At 39.2% G+C, this 17,108-nt stretch overlaps 1 protein-coding gene across 1 annotated transcript; it reads right to left on the reverse strand.

Annotated features, from left to right (window-relative positions):
• Positions 1-1,365: 1,365 nt before the first annotated feature.
• On the reverse strand, positions 1,366-16,742 carry LOC111193505 (lipopolysaccharide-induced tumor necrosis factor-alpha factor homolog). Its single transcript, XM_022674505.2, has 5 exons — positions 16,661-16,742; positions 10,417-10,505; positions 9,196-9,348; positions 3,628-3,760; positions 1,366-2,453 (listed from the first exon to the last, which is right to left on the reverse strand). Exons 2-5 carry the CDS (start codon positions 10,487-10,489, stop codon positions 2,348-2,350), a joined length of 465 nt encoding a protein of 154 aa, XP_022530226.2. The 5' UTR covers positions 10,490-10,505; positions 16,661-16,742; the 3' UTR covers positions 1,366-2,347.
• Positions 16,743-17,108: the final 366 nt, after the last annotated feature.

Raw genomic sequence — 17,108 nt, forward strand, 5'->3', positions numbered from 1 at the left:
GGCAGATACCTGTGTTATACAGAACTCTGCCCTTTGTTCAGATCTGAACTGACTAAATCTGTTTTATCATTTGATTGCTAGATGCCTTTAATTATACAAATCAAAAAGTTTACTAATAAAAGGGGCAAGGCTTACAAGGGTAACCAGGGTCAGAAACAATAAATCCAGCAATCAAAGGAAGCAGGCAAAAGAGTTACAAAAAAAGGTCAAAAATGAGACAATTGATAGAATGGGAAAAATAAAAACAAGAAAACGGTAATACAAATTAAGATCGGTCACAAAAACGCATCATAGAAGAGCTAGAAAAAAATACTGAGCCAAACTAAGGGGTATATATACACAGGGAAGAACAGGTGACAACAATCAGTAGCTCGGAGAGCGAGAACGCCGCAGCATCAAGTGATCTTCAGTGTGAGAGAGATCCGGTGTGAGTGCATGCTGGGAAATGGAGTTTTGAGTGACAAGTTTTGAGTTTTGAGCAAGCAGACTGACAGTAGATCAGTAAGATCAGGAAACAACTCCAGAATTCTGCAGGTTTAAAAATAAATAGGAAAAAACTAGACGACTATAAAGAAATTAAAGTCTTGGAGGACATAAACTGTCTGATTTGTATTCACTAAAGTATTGACTTTAAAATGTTAAAAAGTTTGGGAAATGTATATATTTTGACAGTTGTAGACTTACTTTAATACTTGTAAAACATTTTTTTATTATAATTACAACTCCCAGCATGCACCTACAACAGACCTTCCGGACTTTTCTTGATCACGTGACGCTACAACGCTCTAACTCGCCTAGTTTCTAATTACACACACCTGGCCCTGTTAGTATAAATACCTACCTGTTTCTCTTCCTATTTGCCTGGTATTGAATCTACTTTGTGTTTTTGTTGTTTATTGCCCTTTTGCTACTGGCAAGTGTCTTTGTATTTTTGACTACTCTTTTGTAAGGTTCAAAAACCTCTACATACTAAAATGCAGGATTTTGATCTGCTCACTGATAACAGGCTGGATGGTCCCTCTTGTATTTAATTCTCAGAACATCAGGGGTGTCGCCTGGCCTGGGCTTTCTGGGCTTTAGCCCCGAATGATTGTCCAGTAGCCCCGAAACATTTCGCTCAGCTCAGCTGTTTTATTAATGTGGAGACACGCTATTGACCACTGTGTAAATGAGAAATCTCTTAACGCCAGTGGTGCCGGTTTAAGGATAATCAGCTTGCTGGTTTTGTGCTTGATAAAATGCAGCTAGTCAGTTAGCCTCACTTTGGAATTAGCTAGAACACATATACATGTTTTAAAGGCTCATTAACCTCAACAGCTTGTTTAACACTGAACAATAAAAAGAGATCAAAAAACTTCAAAACTGTATTTTTAAAAATATATATTTCGATTTTTGGTTCATGAGCAAACACAGACATCAGACACGTCACATTAAGAAAAATAAAATACAATAGAAAATGCAATATTTACTGTATATATAAGCTCTTTAAACATTTAAAAAGAGATTAAATACATATTAGGAGATTTAATGAGTAAGTATATTAAGAATGACTTAATGACTTAACTTATTAATTAATAATTAATAACAAGTTGTATGTACATACAAATCTTACAAAAAGTGATTTTGTAGCAAATATATTGGTCCCAGCGATGATATAATAAAAGGTATCATATTTAAATGTTTATGTACTCTATTATAAGGCTCTAATATGGATGAAAATTAAAATATATAATATAATACACATATGTAATATGTATATTGATGTTATACAAAACAACAAGAGTTTACAGGTAATAAGGTAGAAGTCAAGGTAAAATGATGTGAAAGCTAAAAATATTTAGCAAATAAATGCTCTAAATGACTAAAATATTTATTTGGAATTTGGGAGAAATGTTGTCTGTAGTTTATAGAATAAAACAACAATGTTCATTTTACTCAAACATAAACCTATAAATAGCAAAATCAGAGAAACTGATTCAGAAACTGAATTACTCTCTTCTTTTTTTCCAGAGCATTTCTATAATATTTTATTGGTGCATTCATCTTTAAGTTTTGACACAATATTAAAAACTCCAGGCTGGATATATATATATATATATATATATATATATATATATATATATATATATATATATATATATATATATATATATATATATATATATAATTATATATTGCACATATGTAGCATTACTTCAGGCAGCTATAGATTTTAAATGAACTGATTTTACTTTTATTAATATATTATTATCTTCAGAGTGCAGAGTACAGTGTATGTACTGTATATACAGTGTGTGTGTGTGTGTGTGTGTGTGTGTGTGTACAGTAATGACAGGGCAGGGCTGGATCACATGCGTTTGTATACGGAGATGATGTTACGGCAGTTTGGACAGGTGTGCTCCACGTCCTTACAGGCGTCACAACAGAACGGGATCAGACAGAACGGCCAGATCCTGCAGAGACACAATACAGGAAACACTCCGTCAATCATAACATTATGACCACCTCCTTCTTTATACACCTATTACACATTCATACTTTTATCATAATAACACATTATTTTCTTTAGAGAAATTACAGATGAAGTCAGGGAGTGGTGAGTACTGTTTCTACACCTTCAAATAAAGACTCTCAGAAACTGGAGAAAAAAAAACTGCTACAGGAAGACGTCTGGCTGACCCACATGGAAACAGCAGCTTTAGCTCTTTAGCTTAACATGATTAAGGGCTAAGCACTGCTGCTGGACATCTAAACAATAGGGGAGTCCCAAAACTTTGTATATTGTCGCTGTCCAATGAAAAACAAATCTTCAATATCCTCAAAACAGCAAATTTACAGGAGAGAGAAAAAACCTTCCTAACTTTCGATGTAAGTAAATGTAAAAGAAAGTTTATTCCGAGTCATTTTGAAGAGTTTCTATTGGTCTGTTCATCAAGAACTTTTGGCACAGTGTAAGGGACACTTGTCTGTTGTCTGTTAAAATTATGTAGTAAACTAAAAATCGACAAAAATGGAGATACTTGCTTTTATATATATATATGTACAGTTCTGGAATAAATTAAGATATCACATCAGTTTCTGAATCAGTTTCTCTGATTTTGCTATTTATAGGTTTATGTTTAAGTAAAATGAACATTGTTGTTTTAGTCTATAAACTACGGACAACATTTCTCCCAAATTCCAAATAATAATATTTTAATCATTTAGAGCATTTATTTACAGAAAATGAGAAATGGCTGAAATATAACAAAAAAAGATGCAGAGCTTTCAGATAATCTCAAATAATGCAAAGAAAACTCAATATTTGGTGGAATAATCCTGGTTTTTAATCACAGTTTTTTTTTTCATGCATCTTGGCATCATGTTCTCCTCCACCAGTCTTACACACTGCTTTTTGATAACTTTATGCTAATCACTCCTCGTGCAAAAATGTAAGCAGTTCAGTTTGGTTTGATGGCTTGTGATCACCCATGTTCCTGTATATATAATATAAGATAGATAGATAGATAGATAGATAGATAGATAGATAGATAGATAGATAGATAGATAGATAGATAGATAGATAGATAGATAGATAGATAGATAGATAGATAGATAATATAAAGATGTGTGTGTGAGTTATCTTACCCAAAGATACAAAGGCCTCCAAAGACGCACCAGGTGAGAGCGCCGTTAAAGTAGCGGGTCACTGTGATGACATTATGCTGGCAGAAACCACACCTCACCTGTCCAGGTAAATCTCCCAAACTAGGCTGAACCACTGCAATGACACACACACACACACACTTTTTTTTTTACTTTTTATCCCTTTTTGAGTGACTGTATCATAACGGTATCATAACAAACAAAATGAAATGTGAATAGATAGAATCTGAAGAGACAGTAGAGGCTGAGTTGGTTCCTTTTATCTAGATAGATAGATAGATAGATAGATAGATAGATAGATAGATAGATAGATAGATAGATAGATAGATAGATAGATAGATAGATAGATAGATAGATAGATAGATAGATAGATAGATAGATAGATAGATAGATAGATAGATACTTTATTGATCCCCGAGGGGAAATTCTTGACATCCAGCAGCAGGTGCGTATAGTACACAAAGTTACAAAAAGATAAAAAATATATAAATGATACATATAAATACAACAAAATAAAAAATAAAATGAAATTATAAAAGTACAGTCTTTAGTGTGTGTGTGTGATGTAAAATGGAGGTAGTGCAGTTGAACACAATAGACAGCGAACACCAGTTGATGTGCATAAAGTAAGGATAAGGATAACTGATGTCCGCCATACAGAAAGTGCAAACACAGTTATATAATAATTTAAATTTAGCAGTGCAAATGATACGTAAACAGTAGATGAATGAACTAGTGAATGAACTACTAGTGCAAAATAGGGTAGAACTATAAAAATAGTGTTATGGGCATCAGCAAGATAGTGTGACCATAGCTGAGGGTGTGTCCATGGTGTGGCCAGAATTGCTGGAAAGAAAAGGTGTCACAGAGTCTTCAGTTTGCTGTGCTGAGATGAGTTGAAAAGTCTTATGGCCTGAGGGACAAAAGACTTTCGAAGTCTGTCTGTGGAGCAGGACTGGGACAGCAGTCTGCCGCTGAATGAGCTCCTCTGCCTGGTGATGGTGCTGTGCAGAGGGTGGTGAACATTGTCCATGATGTTCAGCAGCTTGCTGAGGGCTCTCCTCTCTGCCAGTGGTGTTAAGGACTCCAGCTCTAGTCCCAACACAGAACCAGCTTTCCTCACCAGCCTGTTCAGTCGTCCAGCGTCCCTCTTGCTGATGCTGCCTCCCCAACACACTACAGCATAAAAGAGGACGCTGGCTACCACAGACTGGTAGAACATCAGCAGGAGTTTCTGGCAGATGTTAAAGGACCCAAGCCTTCTGAGGAAGTACAGTCTGCTCTTGGCCTTCCTGTAGAGGGAGTCAGTGTTCACTGACCAGTCCAGCCTATCGTCCAGGTGCACACCAAGGTATCTGTAGGACTTGACCACTTCCACATTGACCCCCTCGATGGAGATTGACTGCTGAGCAGAGGGCCTGGACCTTCTGAAGTCTATGCACATCTCCTTGATTTTGGAGATGTTCAGCTGTAGATGGTTCGTTTTGCACCACACCACAAAATCCTCAACCAGGGTTCTGTACTCCCTCTCATCACCATTACGTACACATCCCACGATTGCAGTGTCGTCAGAGAACTTCTGCATGTGGCATGACTCCGAGTGGTATTTGAAGTCTGATGTGTACAGTGTGAACAGGACTGGAGAGAGAACAGTCCCCTGTGGTGCTCCTGTGCTGCTGATCACTGTGTCAGAGGAGCAGTCCCTGATCCTGACATGTTGTGGTCTCCCAGTAAGGTAGTCAGTGATCCAGGTGACCAGGTGCATGTCCACCTCCATCTTCATCAGCTTGTCTCTCAGCAGTAGGGGCTGTATGGTGTTGAAGGCACTGGAGAAGTCGAAGAACATGACCCTCACAGCACCTCCCCCCTTGTCCAGATGAGAGTGAGCTCTGTGCAGAAGATAGAGGATGGCATCTTCCACTCCCACCTTTTCACGGTACGCAAACTGCAGGAACTCAGCATGGTGGACCTGAGGTCTGAGGTGGTCCAGCAGCAGTCGCTCCATGGTCTTCATCACGTGAGATGTCAAAGCAACCGGCCTGTAGTCATTCAGCTCCTTCGGGTGTGCCTTCTTAGGAACTGGAACGAGGCAGGTTGTCTTCCACGTGACAGGAACTCTCCCTAGACGCAGACTCAGGTTAAACACATGTTGGAGGGGCTCACCCAGTTGAACAGCACAAGCCTTGAGCATTCTGGGGCACACTCTGTCCGGGCCAGCTGCCTTCCTGGGGTGAAGTCTCCTCAGCTGTCTCCTGACTTGGTCTGCAGTAAAGGTTGGTGGACTGGAGGAGCTGATTTGTCTGCTAGCTGATAGTGTTGATGGTGGTGACGATGATGATGAAGAAGATGGTGGGGGTGAGGGTGATGGTGGTGATGATGATGATGAAGAAGATGGTTGGGGTGAGGGTGATGGTGGTGATGAAGATGGTGGAGGTGAGGGTGATGAAGATGATGATGGAGGTGATGAGGGTGGTGGTGGTGGTGGTGAAGATGGAGGTGAGGGTAATGGTGGTGATGATGATGATGAAGATGGTGGAGATGGAGATGATGATGATGGTGGTGGCGGTGGAGATGGAGATGATGGTAAAGCTGCAGGGGGGTAGAAGGAGGGGGCAGCAGGAGCAGGACAGTCAAACCTGTTGTAAAAGTTGTAAACTGGTTTGCTCTGTCCACACCCCCATCTGCTGGGTTGCCGCTGTTGTTCTTGCACCCAGTGATGGTTTTCATCGCACCCCAGACTTCCTTCGTGTTGTTATCTTGCAGCTTTCTTTCCACCTTTTTCCTGTAAGACTCCTTGGCCTCTTTAAGACGTACCTTGAGTTGCCCCTGTACGCACTTCAGCTCTACCAGGTTTCCATCTTTGAACGCCCTCTTCTTTTGGTTGAGGAGGTCCTTGACGGTGCTGGTAATCCAAGGTTTGTTGTTTGGAAAGCAGCGTACAGTCTTTGTGGGAACAGCAACATCCATACAGAAATTCAAGTAGTCTGTAACACAGTGAGTCACCCCCTCAATGTCCTCGCCATGTGGGTGCAGCAGCACGCTCCAGTCAGTGGTGTCATAGCAGTCCCTTAGGGCTTCCTCTGCTTCAGGAGACCAGACTCTGAATGAGCGTGTGGTAGTGGGCTGCCTCAGTACCAGTGGTTTGTACTGAGGCTGTAGGAAGACCAGGTTGTGATCTGATCTCCCCAGCGGTGGTAGTGGAATAGCCCTGTATGCATCCCTCACATTAGCATACAGCAAGTCTATGGTTCTGTTCTTCCTGGTGGGACAGTCCACAAACTGGAAAAAGGCAGGCAGTGTAGAGTCCAGCGTTACGTGATTAAAATCACCAGTAATCACATAGAAGGCGTCAGGGTGCTGTGTCTGCAGCACTGCGACGGTGGAGTGGATGACGTCACACGCCGCCTGTACGTCCGCTCTCGGCTGAATGTAAACACAGACGAGGATCGCATGAGAGAGCTCCCGCGGCATGTAATAAGGTCGGAGACTCACCGCTAACAGTTCAATATCCCGACAGCAGATCACCTCCTTCACGTTTACATGTCCAGGGTTGCACCATCTGTTGTTAATGAAAAGCGCGATTCCCCCACCTTTCCGCTTCCCGCAAAGCACCGGGTCCCGATCCGCCCTCACTGTAGAGAAGCCAGGTAGCTCCACGTTAGCATCCGGCGTGTCGGGGGTGAGCCAGGTCTCGGTGAAACACAGCACGCTACACTCCCTGTAGAGCTTCTGATTCTTCACCAGACACGCTAGCTCGTCGGTTTTGTTGGTCAGTGAGTTGACATTCCCCATAACCACCGACGGAACTGAGGGTTTGTACCTCCAGCGCTTCTCTGTACTCTTAGCCTTTAGCTTAGCCTTTAGGTTAGCTCCGGTCCTACAGCCTCGGTAATTCCTCCTTAGTTCCCCCGGTATTGTGTGGACAATGCCCCCACGTCCCGCGGGTCGAAGGGCCAGCAGTTCTTCACGGGAATAAACACGATATTCCTCGCTGCCCCGCATGTTTACACTAAAAATATCCTTAGGATATAAATAAGATGCACACTAGACGTGTGTAGTAGCACAGAGACGATAAATAAACGTAAAAAACTCGAAAAAACACACAAAGGAGACGGAGCTACTGGAACAGGCAGCCACTCGCGTCGGCGCCGGAATAGATATTTTCTAGAGAAAATTGTCATTGAGTCAGATCCAGTTAACTCATCACTGGACCCATTTATTGATCGAGAATTGTATTCAGAACATGTTACAGGTGCAGCTTTATGTTTTCAGCATTCAGAGGTCAGAGAGGGCAAACAAATGTACATGTAAACCTTTTACATGTGTTTGCTTTGGGAAAAAAAGGTTCTCAGACAGAGATTTACATGTATATGCAAGTCAAAATTCACTCTAACGCCAGGCGTGGTGTCAGTCTGCCTGCTCACAATAAGGACTCCATTTCCCATCATGCTCACTCACTGGACTTCCCTAGTCACATGACGCTATGGCGTTCAAGCTCGCCAAGCTTCTGATTGCTCACACCTGGACTGCCTTGTATATATACCCCCCTGTTTATTACCCCCCTGGTATTGAATGTGTTTTCAATGTATTCAATATGTTTTCTTAATTTTCATGATTTTTCTACATTGTTAATTCAATATTAAAGACTATATCAAAGCTGTAAAGGAACACGTGCAGTATTATTTAGTAAAAAAAAGCGTTCTTCAGATTCTTCTAAGTATCACATGTATCTTTGAGGACAGATCTGCTCACTCTTGGTGAGATTTTAATCTCAGTGTCTTCATGAGGGAGAATCAACTGGAATAGTTTTCTCAGCATCTTGAAGGAAGGAGTTCCTGGAGGTGCTGAACAATAGTTGCTGCTTTTTCTTTCATGCTGTGAAGCTCCAGCTCATCCCAATTAAATCACCTCAAATCACCATCACAGTTCATCAGGTTTAGATCAGAGGATTAATGTGACGGAATAACACTTTCTTTTATCGTTTTCTTCATAATTCTATATGTGTTCCTTAATAGTTTTCATGTCTTTATAATTAATCTACAGCATTGGAAATACGTTAAATAAAGAAATGGTCCAATGGTCTAAAGCACTGCCACTATAATCGGAAGATTGCTGGTTCGAATCCCGGTCATGCAGCTTGCCATCATCAGCAGCCGGAGCCCTGAGAGAGCACAATTGGTCTTGCTCTCTCTGGGTGGGTACAGTAGATGGTGCTCTTTCCACTTATCACTCCTAGGGTGATGTGGATCAGCACAAGGCTGCGTCTGTGAGCTGATGTATCAGAACCGAGTCGCTGCGCTTTCCTCCGAGCGCACTGTAAAACTACATTAAAAAAAGAGGTGGCGTCTGACTTGTATCTACATGTATCGGAGGAGGCATGTGCTAGTCTTCACCCTTCTGGTGTTGGGGCATCACTAGTGATAGGGGGAGTCTTTGTGAATGAATTGGTCATAAATGAACATAAGTGCTAAATTTTTACTAATATTAGGGATTTATTCCTTCTCGATTCAGGGGGGTCAACAGATTTTTGGACTTTTGGACATCACTCACCCACAGGAGTTACGACTGTGACTCCCGGCTGAACCGCGGGCTGGATGACGGTTACGGATGGCTGGACCGCATGCTGGTACATGACGGGCTGCGCTGGTCCGACCATCACAGCAGTAGGGGCGTTCTGAATGACTGTCATGTCAGGCTGGACCACTGATGATATCACAATAAAACATAAAAAGAAAGAGAGGAAAATGATTAAAAGTCCTGGGACAGCTGTGTGTATATTCATTGGAAAGTGATACCTCAGGGGAGGATGGCTTGGGAAGTCCACCAGTATAAGCTGCGAGGTGTTATCGGGTGAATAGGGGTGGGAAACACAAAATCACAGGGCTCTAAAATTTTGCTTCACGGATTACAGTCAAATCAAGTCAAATTGGGGAACGGGTCTTAATATTATCCTTCAATAAAAATGTATAAATATTTTCCGCCACATATCTATGTCTATAAGGCAATGTAATTACTACATTAATTAACAAAGTTAATTAACAAATGGGGCTCCAAGTGGTCCAACAGTCTAAAGTGCTGCCATTCGCTTTGATCGAGAGAGATCTCTGGTTAGAATCCCAGTCATGCAGCTTGCCATCAGCTGCTGGAGCCCCAAGAGAGCACAATTGTCCTTGCTCTCTCTGGGTGGGTACAGCAGATGGCGCTCTTTACTCTCATCACTCCTAGGGTGATGTGGATCAGCACAAGGCTGCATCTCTGAGCTGAATCAGAACCGAGTGCTGCGCTTTCCTCCAAAAAAGAGGCGGAGTCTGACTTCACATGTGTCGGAGGAGGCGTGTTGTGGCATCACTAGTGATAGGGGAAATAAGTGGGGATACCAGTGATGGGTGGGATAATTGGCCTAGCTAAATTGGGAGAGTAATGGGGAAATATTTGAAATAGAAATGTGGTAATGATTGTGGTAATAACCGGCGGTGTCTGGCTAGAATTGGACCGAGACCAGGCACACAATACCTCCCAGCTCAGTGCAGCATTCCATAGCTTCCATGGGGCATACCAAAAGTCATGGGACACAGAAACAAAAAGTCCCATGACTCTAGCCATGTCAGTGTATTTAGAATGTACTGTATTTAGTATTTAGTGTATTTAGAATGTAGCGTATTTAGTATGTAGTGTATTTAGTATATAATGTATTTAGTATGTAGTGTATTTAGTATATAATGTATTTAGTATGTAGTATAGATAAGATTAAATGAATCTGATATAGTATACCTGTCTGTGGAGCGTACCCCGGCATCTGAAGGGGACCACCAGGGTACGGCGGGGGGAGCTCCTTCGTCTGCATTTTAAGGTTCCAACAACTGCAGAAAGACAAAATGTTAAAATTTCTTCATAATATGTTGCTTTTTGAGATCTTTTATCTGCTTCATGTTGTCAGACGGGTTCTATTTAAGTGATTTCTATGCCGTCACATCAATGTCAAAAGTCATGGGTGCAAAAATACCAGGTGAAACAAATTAACCAGCGTGTTTTAACATTTTGCGTCTGTAAATGAACTTCTTGTGAGCACAAATGTGAAGAAAATGTTGCTCTCGAGCTTCATTTTTCTCCTCTTTCTTTGATTTACCTGCAGCAGCTTGACTGAGTTTTTTGTGCTCGAGTTTTGAAAGGGGTGGTTTTGACAGTTTGGAGGCGGGGCTGGGGTCGCTGATATCTATTGGCTGATATCTCCAGGGTTTGTGCTGGACCACCTACCTCCACGAGCTGGAGGAGGGTGGAGGAAAAAGGACAGAGGGAGAGTTAGCTAACTGGCTATGCTAACATCCAAACAACCCGCTCTCCAGCGCTGTTAGCCCGGGTTTAGTGCCTGTAGTACCGGTCGCTATAAGCACTAAACCCGGGCTAACAGCGCTGGAGAGCGGGCTGTTTGGATGTTAGCATAGCCAGTTAGCTAACTCTCCCTCTGTCCTTTTTCCTCCACCCTCCTCCAGCTCGTGGAGGTAGGCGGTCCTTCACAAACCCTGGAGATATCAGCCAATAGCATTCACTGAGGGAGGTGACCCTGGCCCCGCCCCCAAACTGTCAAAACCACCCCTTTCAAAACTCGAGAGCAAAAAACTCATTCGAGCACAAAGCGTGCGAGGGAAAAAAAAGCACCCGAGAGAAAAAAAATGAAGCTCGAGAGCAACATTTTCTTCACATTTGCGCTCACGAGAAGTTAATCTACATACGCAACATATTAAAACACGCTGGTTAATTTTTTTTTCACCTGTTATTTTTGCGCCCCTGACTTTCGACATTGATGTGACGCCATAGATTTCTTGATTCTACAGATCTGGCAGTAATCTGGTCTGGTTGTTGTTAGCAGTGAAATTAAACTCATTTTTTCAAAAATCACAGTTAATTTATGGAGGGCTAACACTTTTTCACACAGAGGTAGATTGTTTAGGATATTTTTTCCTCAAAAATAATCATCATTCAAAGTTTTAAATCATCATTTAAAACTGCTTTTTATATTTAGTGAGGTTATATTTGTTTGATATTAAAGTTTGTTTAATAATCTGAACATTTTAAAGTATGGAAAATTCAAAAACACAAGAAATCTGTATGCAATTACTTTTTCTTTTTTACTTTTAGTTCATCCACTTCTCACTAAGTGCACTTCATATATTAGCCATATATTACCCGTCCCAAATCACTCCCTTGTTTTCTCCGGTGAAGGCAACAACACACAGCGCTATAGGGCAAGGATTCAAAAATTGAAAGATTTGAGGAGACTTTGTCTTTATCATTCGCATTACATGTGGAACATGAGGTAGAACGAAATTGTAATTTTATAGTCCAAGAGCAATATTTTTTTGTATATTGTTGTAGAAAAGAAAATGAAAGGTGGGTCAACACCCACCTCTCGACCGGGGTACAACTCCCCTACGTGTTCGTTTGATAGAGAGAGTCAGACAGGTGGAGTGAAGTTGAAAGCAAACCAGGTATTTATTACAAAGTACTGAATATTCAGGAGAACCCACACATGAAAGACCGTCTAACAGCCGTCCCAGCATAAGTTCTGACCCCCCTCTGATCTGACTCCATGTTTATACCCCAAATGACGTAAAGCCTGCTGATGAGGCGTTGCTAAAATCATCTCATGTTAGCATGCGTAATTTCATGTGTTAGTACTCAAGTTTCACAGGTCTGACCGGACCACTAGTGTTTGGCCTTGACTGTGTTCTTCCAGAATGGAACATCGTGGCACTATCTGTGTGAGTGTGCGTCACCCCCCTCTTTGAAGCCGCTGCAGGTTCCCCCACACACAGAAGGCCGCTTTGATCTAAAAGCCTCCTCTGTAGAAATGTAGTCTCGTACCGAGTGTACCAGTCGAGTTGATGACCGTTAGTAAGGGTCATGCAGTGAAGGAAATGCTTCAAGCATGAGCTACGCAATAGTCACACAATAGATTTCATATGTTATATGTTAATGTGTTGGTAACGCGTGGTTAGTCCGCCATATAATAAATCCTATGTGTTAGTAAATGTATCATGTGGGTTAATTTGTCATATAATAGAGTCTGTGTTAGTCACATGCCTGATCAAACAATGTTTTACTATATATGTAAAGAATATACTGTGATTATTGGTTAATCTTCTATATAATTGCGTGTAAAATACACTGTGAGTAAAAATGATCAAATATAATGTGAGTATTGGTTATGCATATTGAATACAAGGTTTCACACAATGATTATGTAATTATAGATACTAAGATAAGTAATCATAACTGAAAGATATTTGTCAATACACCCAAAGTATAATAAACAGTTACTCTTCAATTCCCGCTTTCGACGTATCAACCAGATACGTCAATATATATAATAAAACAAACTAAAATATGAATGAAATATAAATCAAAGAATAAAACAGATAAATAGATGTGAATACGAATTTTACATGGTTTTAAACAGACATGGTTTTTGGGACACAGCCAAACTTCGATGCCTTTCACGAGTAAGTAATTATATAGTGAAAAAAGGAACACTGCTAATGAAGCTTTCACAAAGGAATGAGTTGGGAAATGGGAATGCGACGTTTGAGGAAATGCAGACGTGTGCCTCCATAGGGCCTCTCACAACTAGTGCTTGTGAAAATGTCTTTCATACTCCTGTAGAACAGCATGGTCTCTTTGTAAAAGCCAAGGGTCTTTCACCAGGAGGTACACTACCCAAAATTAGCCTCTAAAACCCCGTTCACACTGTAACTCTCTCAGCCTCTGGCGCTCGCGCGTCACAGTCACGCGAGTGCAGTGTGTAAATAGCTGTGTCTCTACCGTCCTGACCAGCGGGTCTGATGGGATTTTTTCACACACACACAGATACACACACACACACACACACACACACAGAGAAACACTAGTCTGTTTGTTTATATAAGAACAGGTTGTCGGTAGAGTGAACTAAATGTCAACAGGCCTGTTCTAAAACTTTAACCCATTCAGTTCTCTATAATATACAGCTCTGGATAAAACTAAGAGAGCACTTAAAAATAATAAATTTCTTTAATTTGACCAAATTAAAAACCTCTGGAATATAATTAAGAGGAAGATGGATGATCACAAACCATCAAAACACCAAACTGAACTGCTTGAATTTTTGCACCAGGAGTGATTAGCATAAAGTTATCCAAAAGCAGTGTGGAAGACTGGTGGAGGAAGATAACATGATGCCAAGATGCATGAAAACTGTGATTAAAAACCAGGGTTATTCCACCAAATATTGATTTCTGAACTCTTAAAACTTTATGAATATGAACTTGTTTTCTTTGCATTATTTGAGGTCTGAAAGCTCTGCGTCTTTTTTATATGTTATAAACCATTAATAAGGAGTTACAACCCATAAATAGAAAGGTGACGGTAACAGTGGCCTGTCCTGTAACTAATAGTGATTCCACATTAATTTATACTGCGTATCTTACTTTATCTTTTACTTTCTGTTAATTACTTTATTCATTTAACCATAATAACATATTTAATGACATATAAAACTGGCTTTTTATTAAATATGTAAAAAAAAAAGTAATTGTCACTGTTGTTCTTTCTATTTATGTGTTAAATAAATGCTTATTAATGTTAATGTTAATTTAGAAGCATTATTAAAACTTCTTTATAAACTCTTTATAAACCCTTTATAAAGGAGCCTTATTTTAACTTGTTACCCAAAAGTGTAGCATAAGTTAAGTTAAGTTAAGTATATATATATATATATATATATATCAACTGAAAGGTAATAAATATTGGGGTACGTATTTGAAAGGTTATTATAGATGCTCAAATGACATTTAACTGCATGTATATTAAAAGCTGCTGCACTGTAATGTGACAGTAAATGATTCTCTACTAAATGTAACCATATTCTCACACTCTTACCTGAACTTTTTTCAGGTTAGGATTGGTTTTAGGGTCAAGTTTAGGGTTTATGTTAAAGTTAGGTTTAGGTTTCAGGGTTGATTCATGGTTAAGGTTTAAGGTTGGGCTTTGGGTTAGGATTAGGTTTAAGGATAAAGTTTGAGTTTAGGTTTTAGGATTAATTCATGCTTAGACTTTGGGTTAGGATTAGGTTTAAGGATAAAGTTTGAGTTTAGGTTTTAGGGTTGATTCATGGTTAAGGAAATGCTTAGGGTTAGAATTAAGTTTAAGGTTTTAGGACTAATTCATGGTTGAGGATTGGGTTAGAGACAGAATTAAGGTTAAGGTTTGATTTAGGTTTTAGAGAGAGTTAAGCTTAGGGTTTGGGTTTAGGTTTTAGGATTGATTCGTGGTTAAGAATGGGCTTAGAGTTAAAATTACGTTTAAGATTAACGTTTAGATTTAGTTTTTAGGGTTGATACATGGTTAGGTTGGGTTTAGGGTTAGAAATAAGTTTAAGATTAAGATTTAGATTTAGAGGGTTTGGTTTAGGGTTTAGGTTTTAGGGTTAATTCATTATTAAGGTTAGGCTTAGGGTAAGGATTAAGCTTGAGGTAAAGGTTAAGATTTTAGAGTTAATTCATGGCTAAGTTTGAGATTAGGGTTAGGTTTAAGGCTAATGTGTAGGTTTAGATTTAGGTTTTAGAGTAGGTTCATGGTTAAGATTTGGTTTAGCGATAAAATTACGGTTTAGGTTTGGTTTAGGGACAGATTAAAGTTTAAGGTTTAGGTTAGGGTTTTAGGGTTGTTAAATAGTTGAGGTTTGTGTTAGGGATAGGTTTTAGAGTAGGTTAATGGTTATGGTTGGGCTTAAGGTTAGGTTTAAGATTAACTTTTTATTCCACCTTAATTTGTACAGATTAAAATTGTATAAAGCATTAAAAATCAATACAAAGGCTTTTTTTATACCAATGGAAAGGTTCTTTAAACTGCAGTATTAAATGTAATATGTGTCCATATAGTTACTTTTATATTAAAAACATGTATTTTTACAATACAGTGGCTTTACAAGAGAGGGCAAAACATACATGAAAGCTATGAGTGGAAGTCAATGTAAAACAAGAGTAATTTTACAGCACTTCTATTGGTCAACTAATACAGAATTATTTACACAGTATACCGTGTACACTTTAGAATGACTTCTTAAGACCTACAAAAATTTATATTCCATAAAATAATCTTTATTTACAAAAATAATCCTTTTAACAGAATTTACTGTATTATGTGTTTCATGTGTGCTATATGTACAGAACATTCTACACAGGTTCCCATTATGAATTCATTTTTAAGGTTTTTCACTTCTAAAAAGTCTTTAATTCTACCTCACTGAAGAATTTATAACATTTTACAGTGGTAAGTAACTTTTATATTGAATTTTTAGAGATTACAAAAGTGTATTTACTGATTATTAACCAATATTAATGCTTTTCCCTCACTATATTCACTTTCTACACCAATTTAAAGAACATTTGTATTTTTAAAGGCTTCTTTTAACCAATTGCAATTTTTTCTATGGCCTATACTTTTAACTGTGTAGTTTAATTTAAAACTTCTATGTATACTTATGTTATATTCTATGTTTTTTGATATATTATTGTAGATCAGTCAGTTCTTTACATTATTGTTTGATTCTCTTGCTGTTTTTGCTTTTTGTTGAAGTATATTTAGTAACAGTAGTAGCTTTTAAGTGTTAATATTACATTTTAATCTTAATATTTACATTTTAATGGACTTTTACACAGCAGAACAACCATATCTTTCTTTTTAAAAAGCTTAAAAGCCCACAGTAGAACCTTAAGTACTGCAGTGTTTTGTGTAGAAACCTTTTGAAGGTTTAAAAAAGTGAAAATTTAGATTATTAGTGTTTCCTTTGCCAATTTAAAGATTCTATACTTAACTTTTAAACTTTAAAAACACCAATTTAAAGAACAACTACAGTGATAAATAACCTTTATATTAACTTTTTAAAGAATTAAGAGCAAATATAACTTACACACATATATGAAATAAACACACACACACCTCTCACTCTCACACACACACACGTGGGTAAGGGACGTACCTGCTGGGTCTGGAGATATCTGAGAAGATCTGAGTTATTGTTGTGTCACTGAGATACTGCAGCTCAGGAAGAGAGAGAGAGAGAGGTGTTTCCATACAGAGAGAGAGAGAGGGAGGGAGGGAGGGAGGGATGTGGGGGAGGGGGGCATAAAGCAGGGAGGGGCAACAATAGGAAAGAGTCACACAGGTTTAAGGCGTGACTTTCTACAAATAGACTCATCACATTCCATCACAAAAACATCATTATTATAATCATTAATATCACCTACATTACTATACTACAGTTTATACACACTTTATATAGATCCAGGATTTCACTTATTATTTTGAGTGATGTTTTTATTAGGGCTGTTAAATTTAAAGTTTTATCACATGTGATTCATTTGGAATCAGTCACTCTGTAACGCGGGAACCAGACGGGAGGCGGACGTAAAAGCGGGTAAGACAGA

This window comes from Astyanax mexicanus, chromosome 21 (assembly GCF_023375975.1).
Source record: "Astyanax mexicanus isolate ESR-SI-001 chromosome 21, AstMex3_surface, whole genome shotgun sequence".
NCBI lineage: Eukaryota > Metazoa > Chordata > Actinopteri > Characiformes > Acestrorhamphidae > Astyanax > Astyanax mexicanus.

What these genes read in the sequence shown, in the direction of transcription:
- LOC111193505 (XM_022674505.2), bottom strand. Translation starts at nt 10,489, where the DNA reads ATGCAGACGAAGGAGCTCCCCCCGCCGTACCCTGGTGGTCCCCTTCAG. An exon ending in GGGGTACGCTCCACAGACAG is followed by an intron (nt 9,349 to 10,416) that starts GTATACTATATC and finishes TGATATCATCAG; the next exon opens with TGGTCCAGCCTGACATGACA. An exon ending in CACAGTCGTAACTCCTGTGG is followed by an intron (nt 3,761 to 9,195) that starts GTGAGTGATGTC and finishes GTGTCATTGCAG; the next exon opens with TGGTTCAGCCTAGTTTGGGA.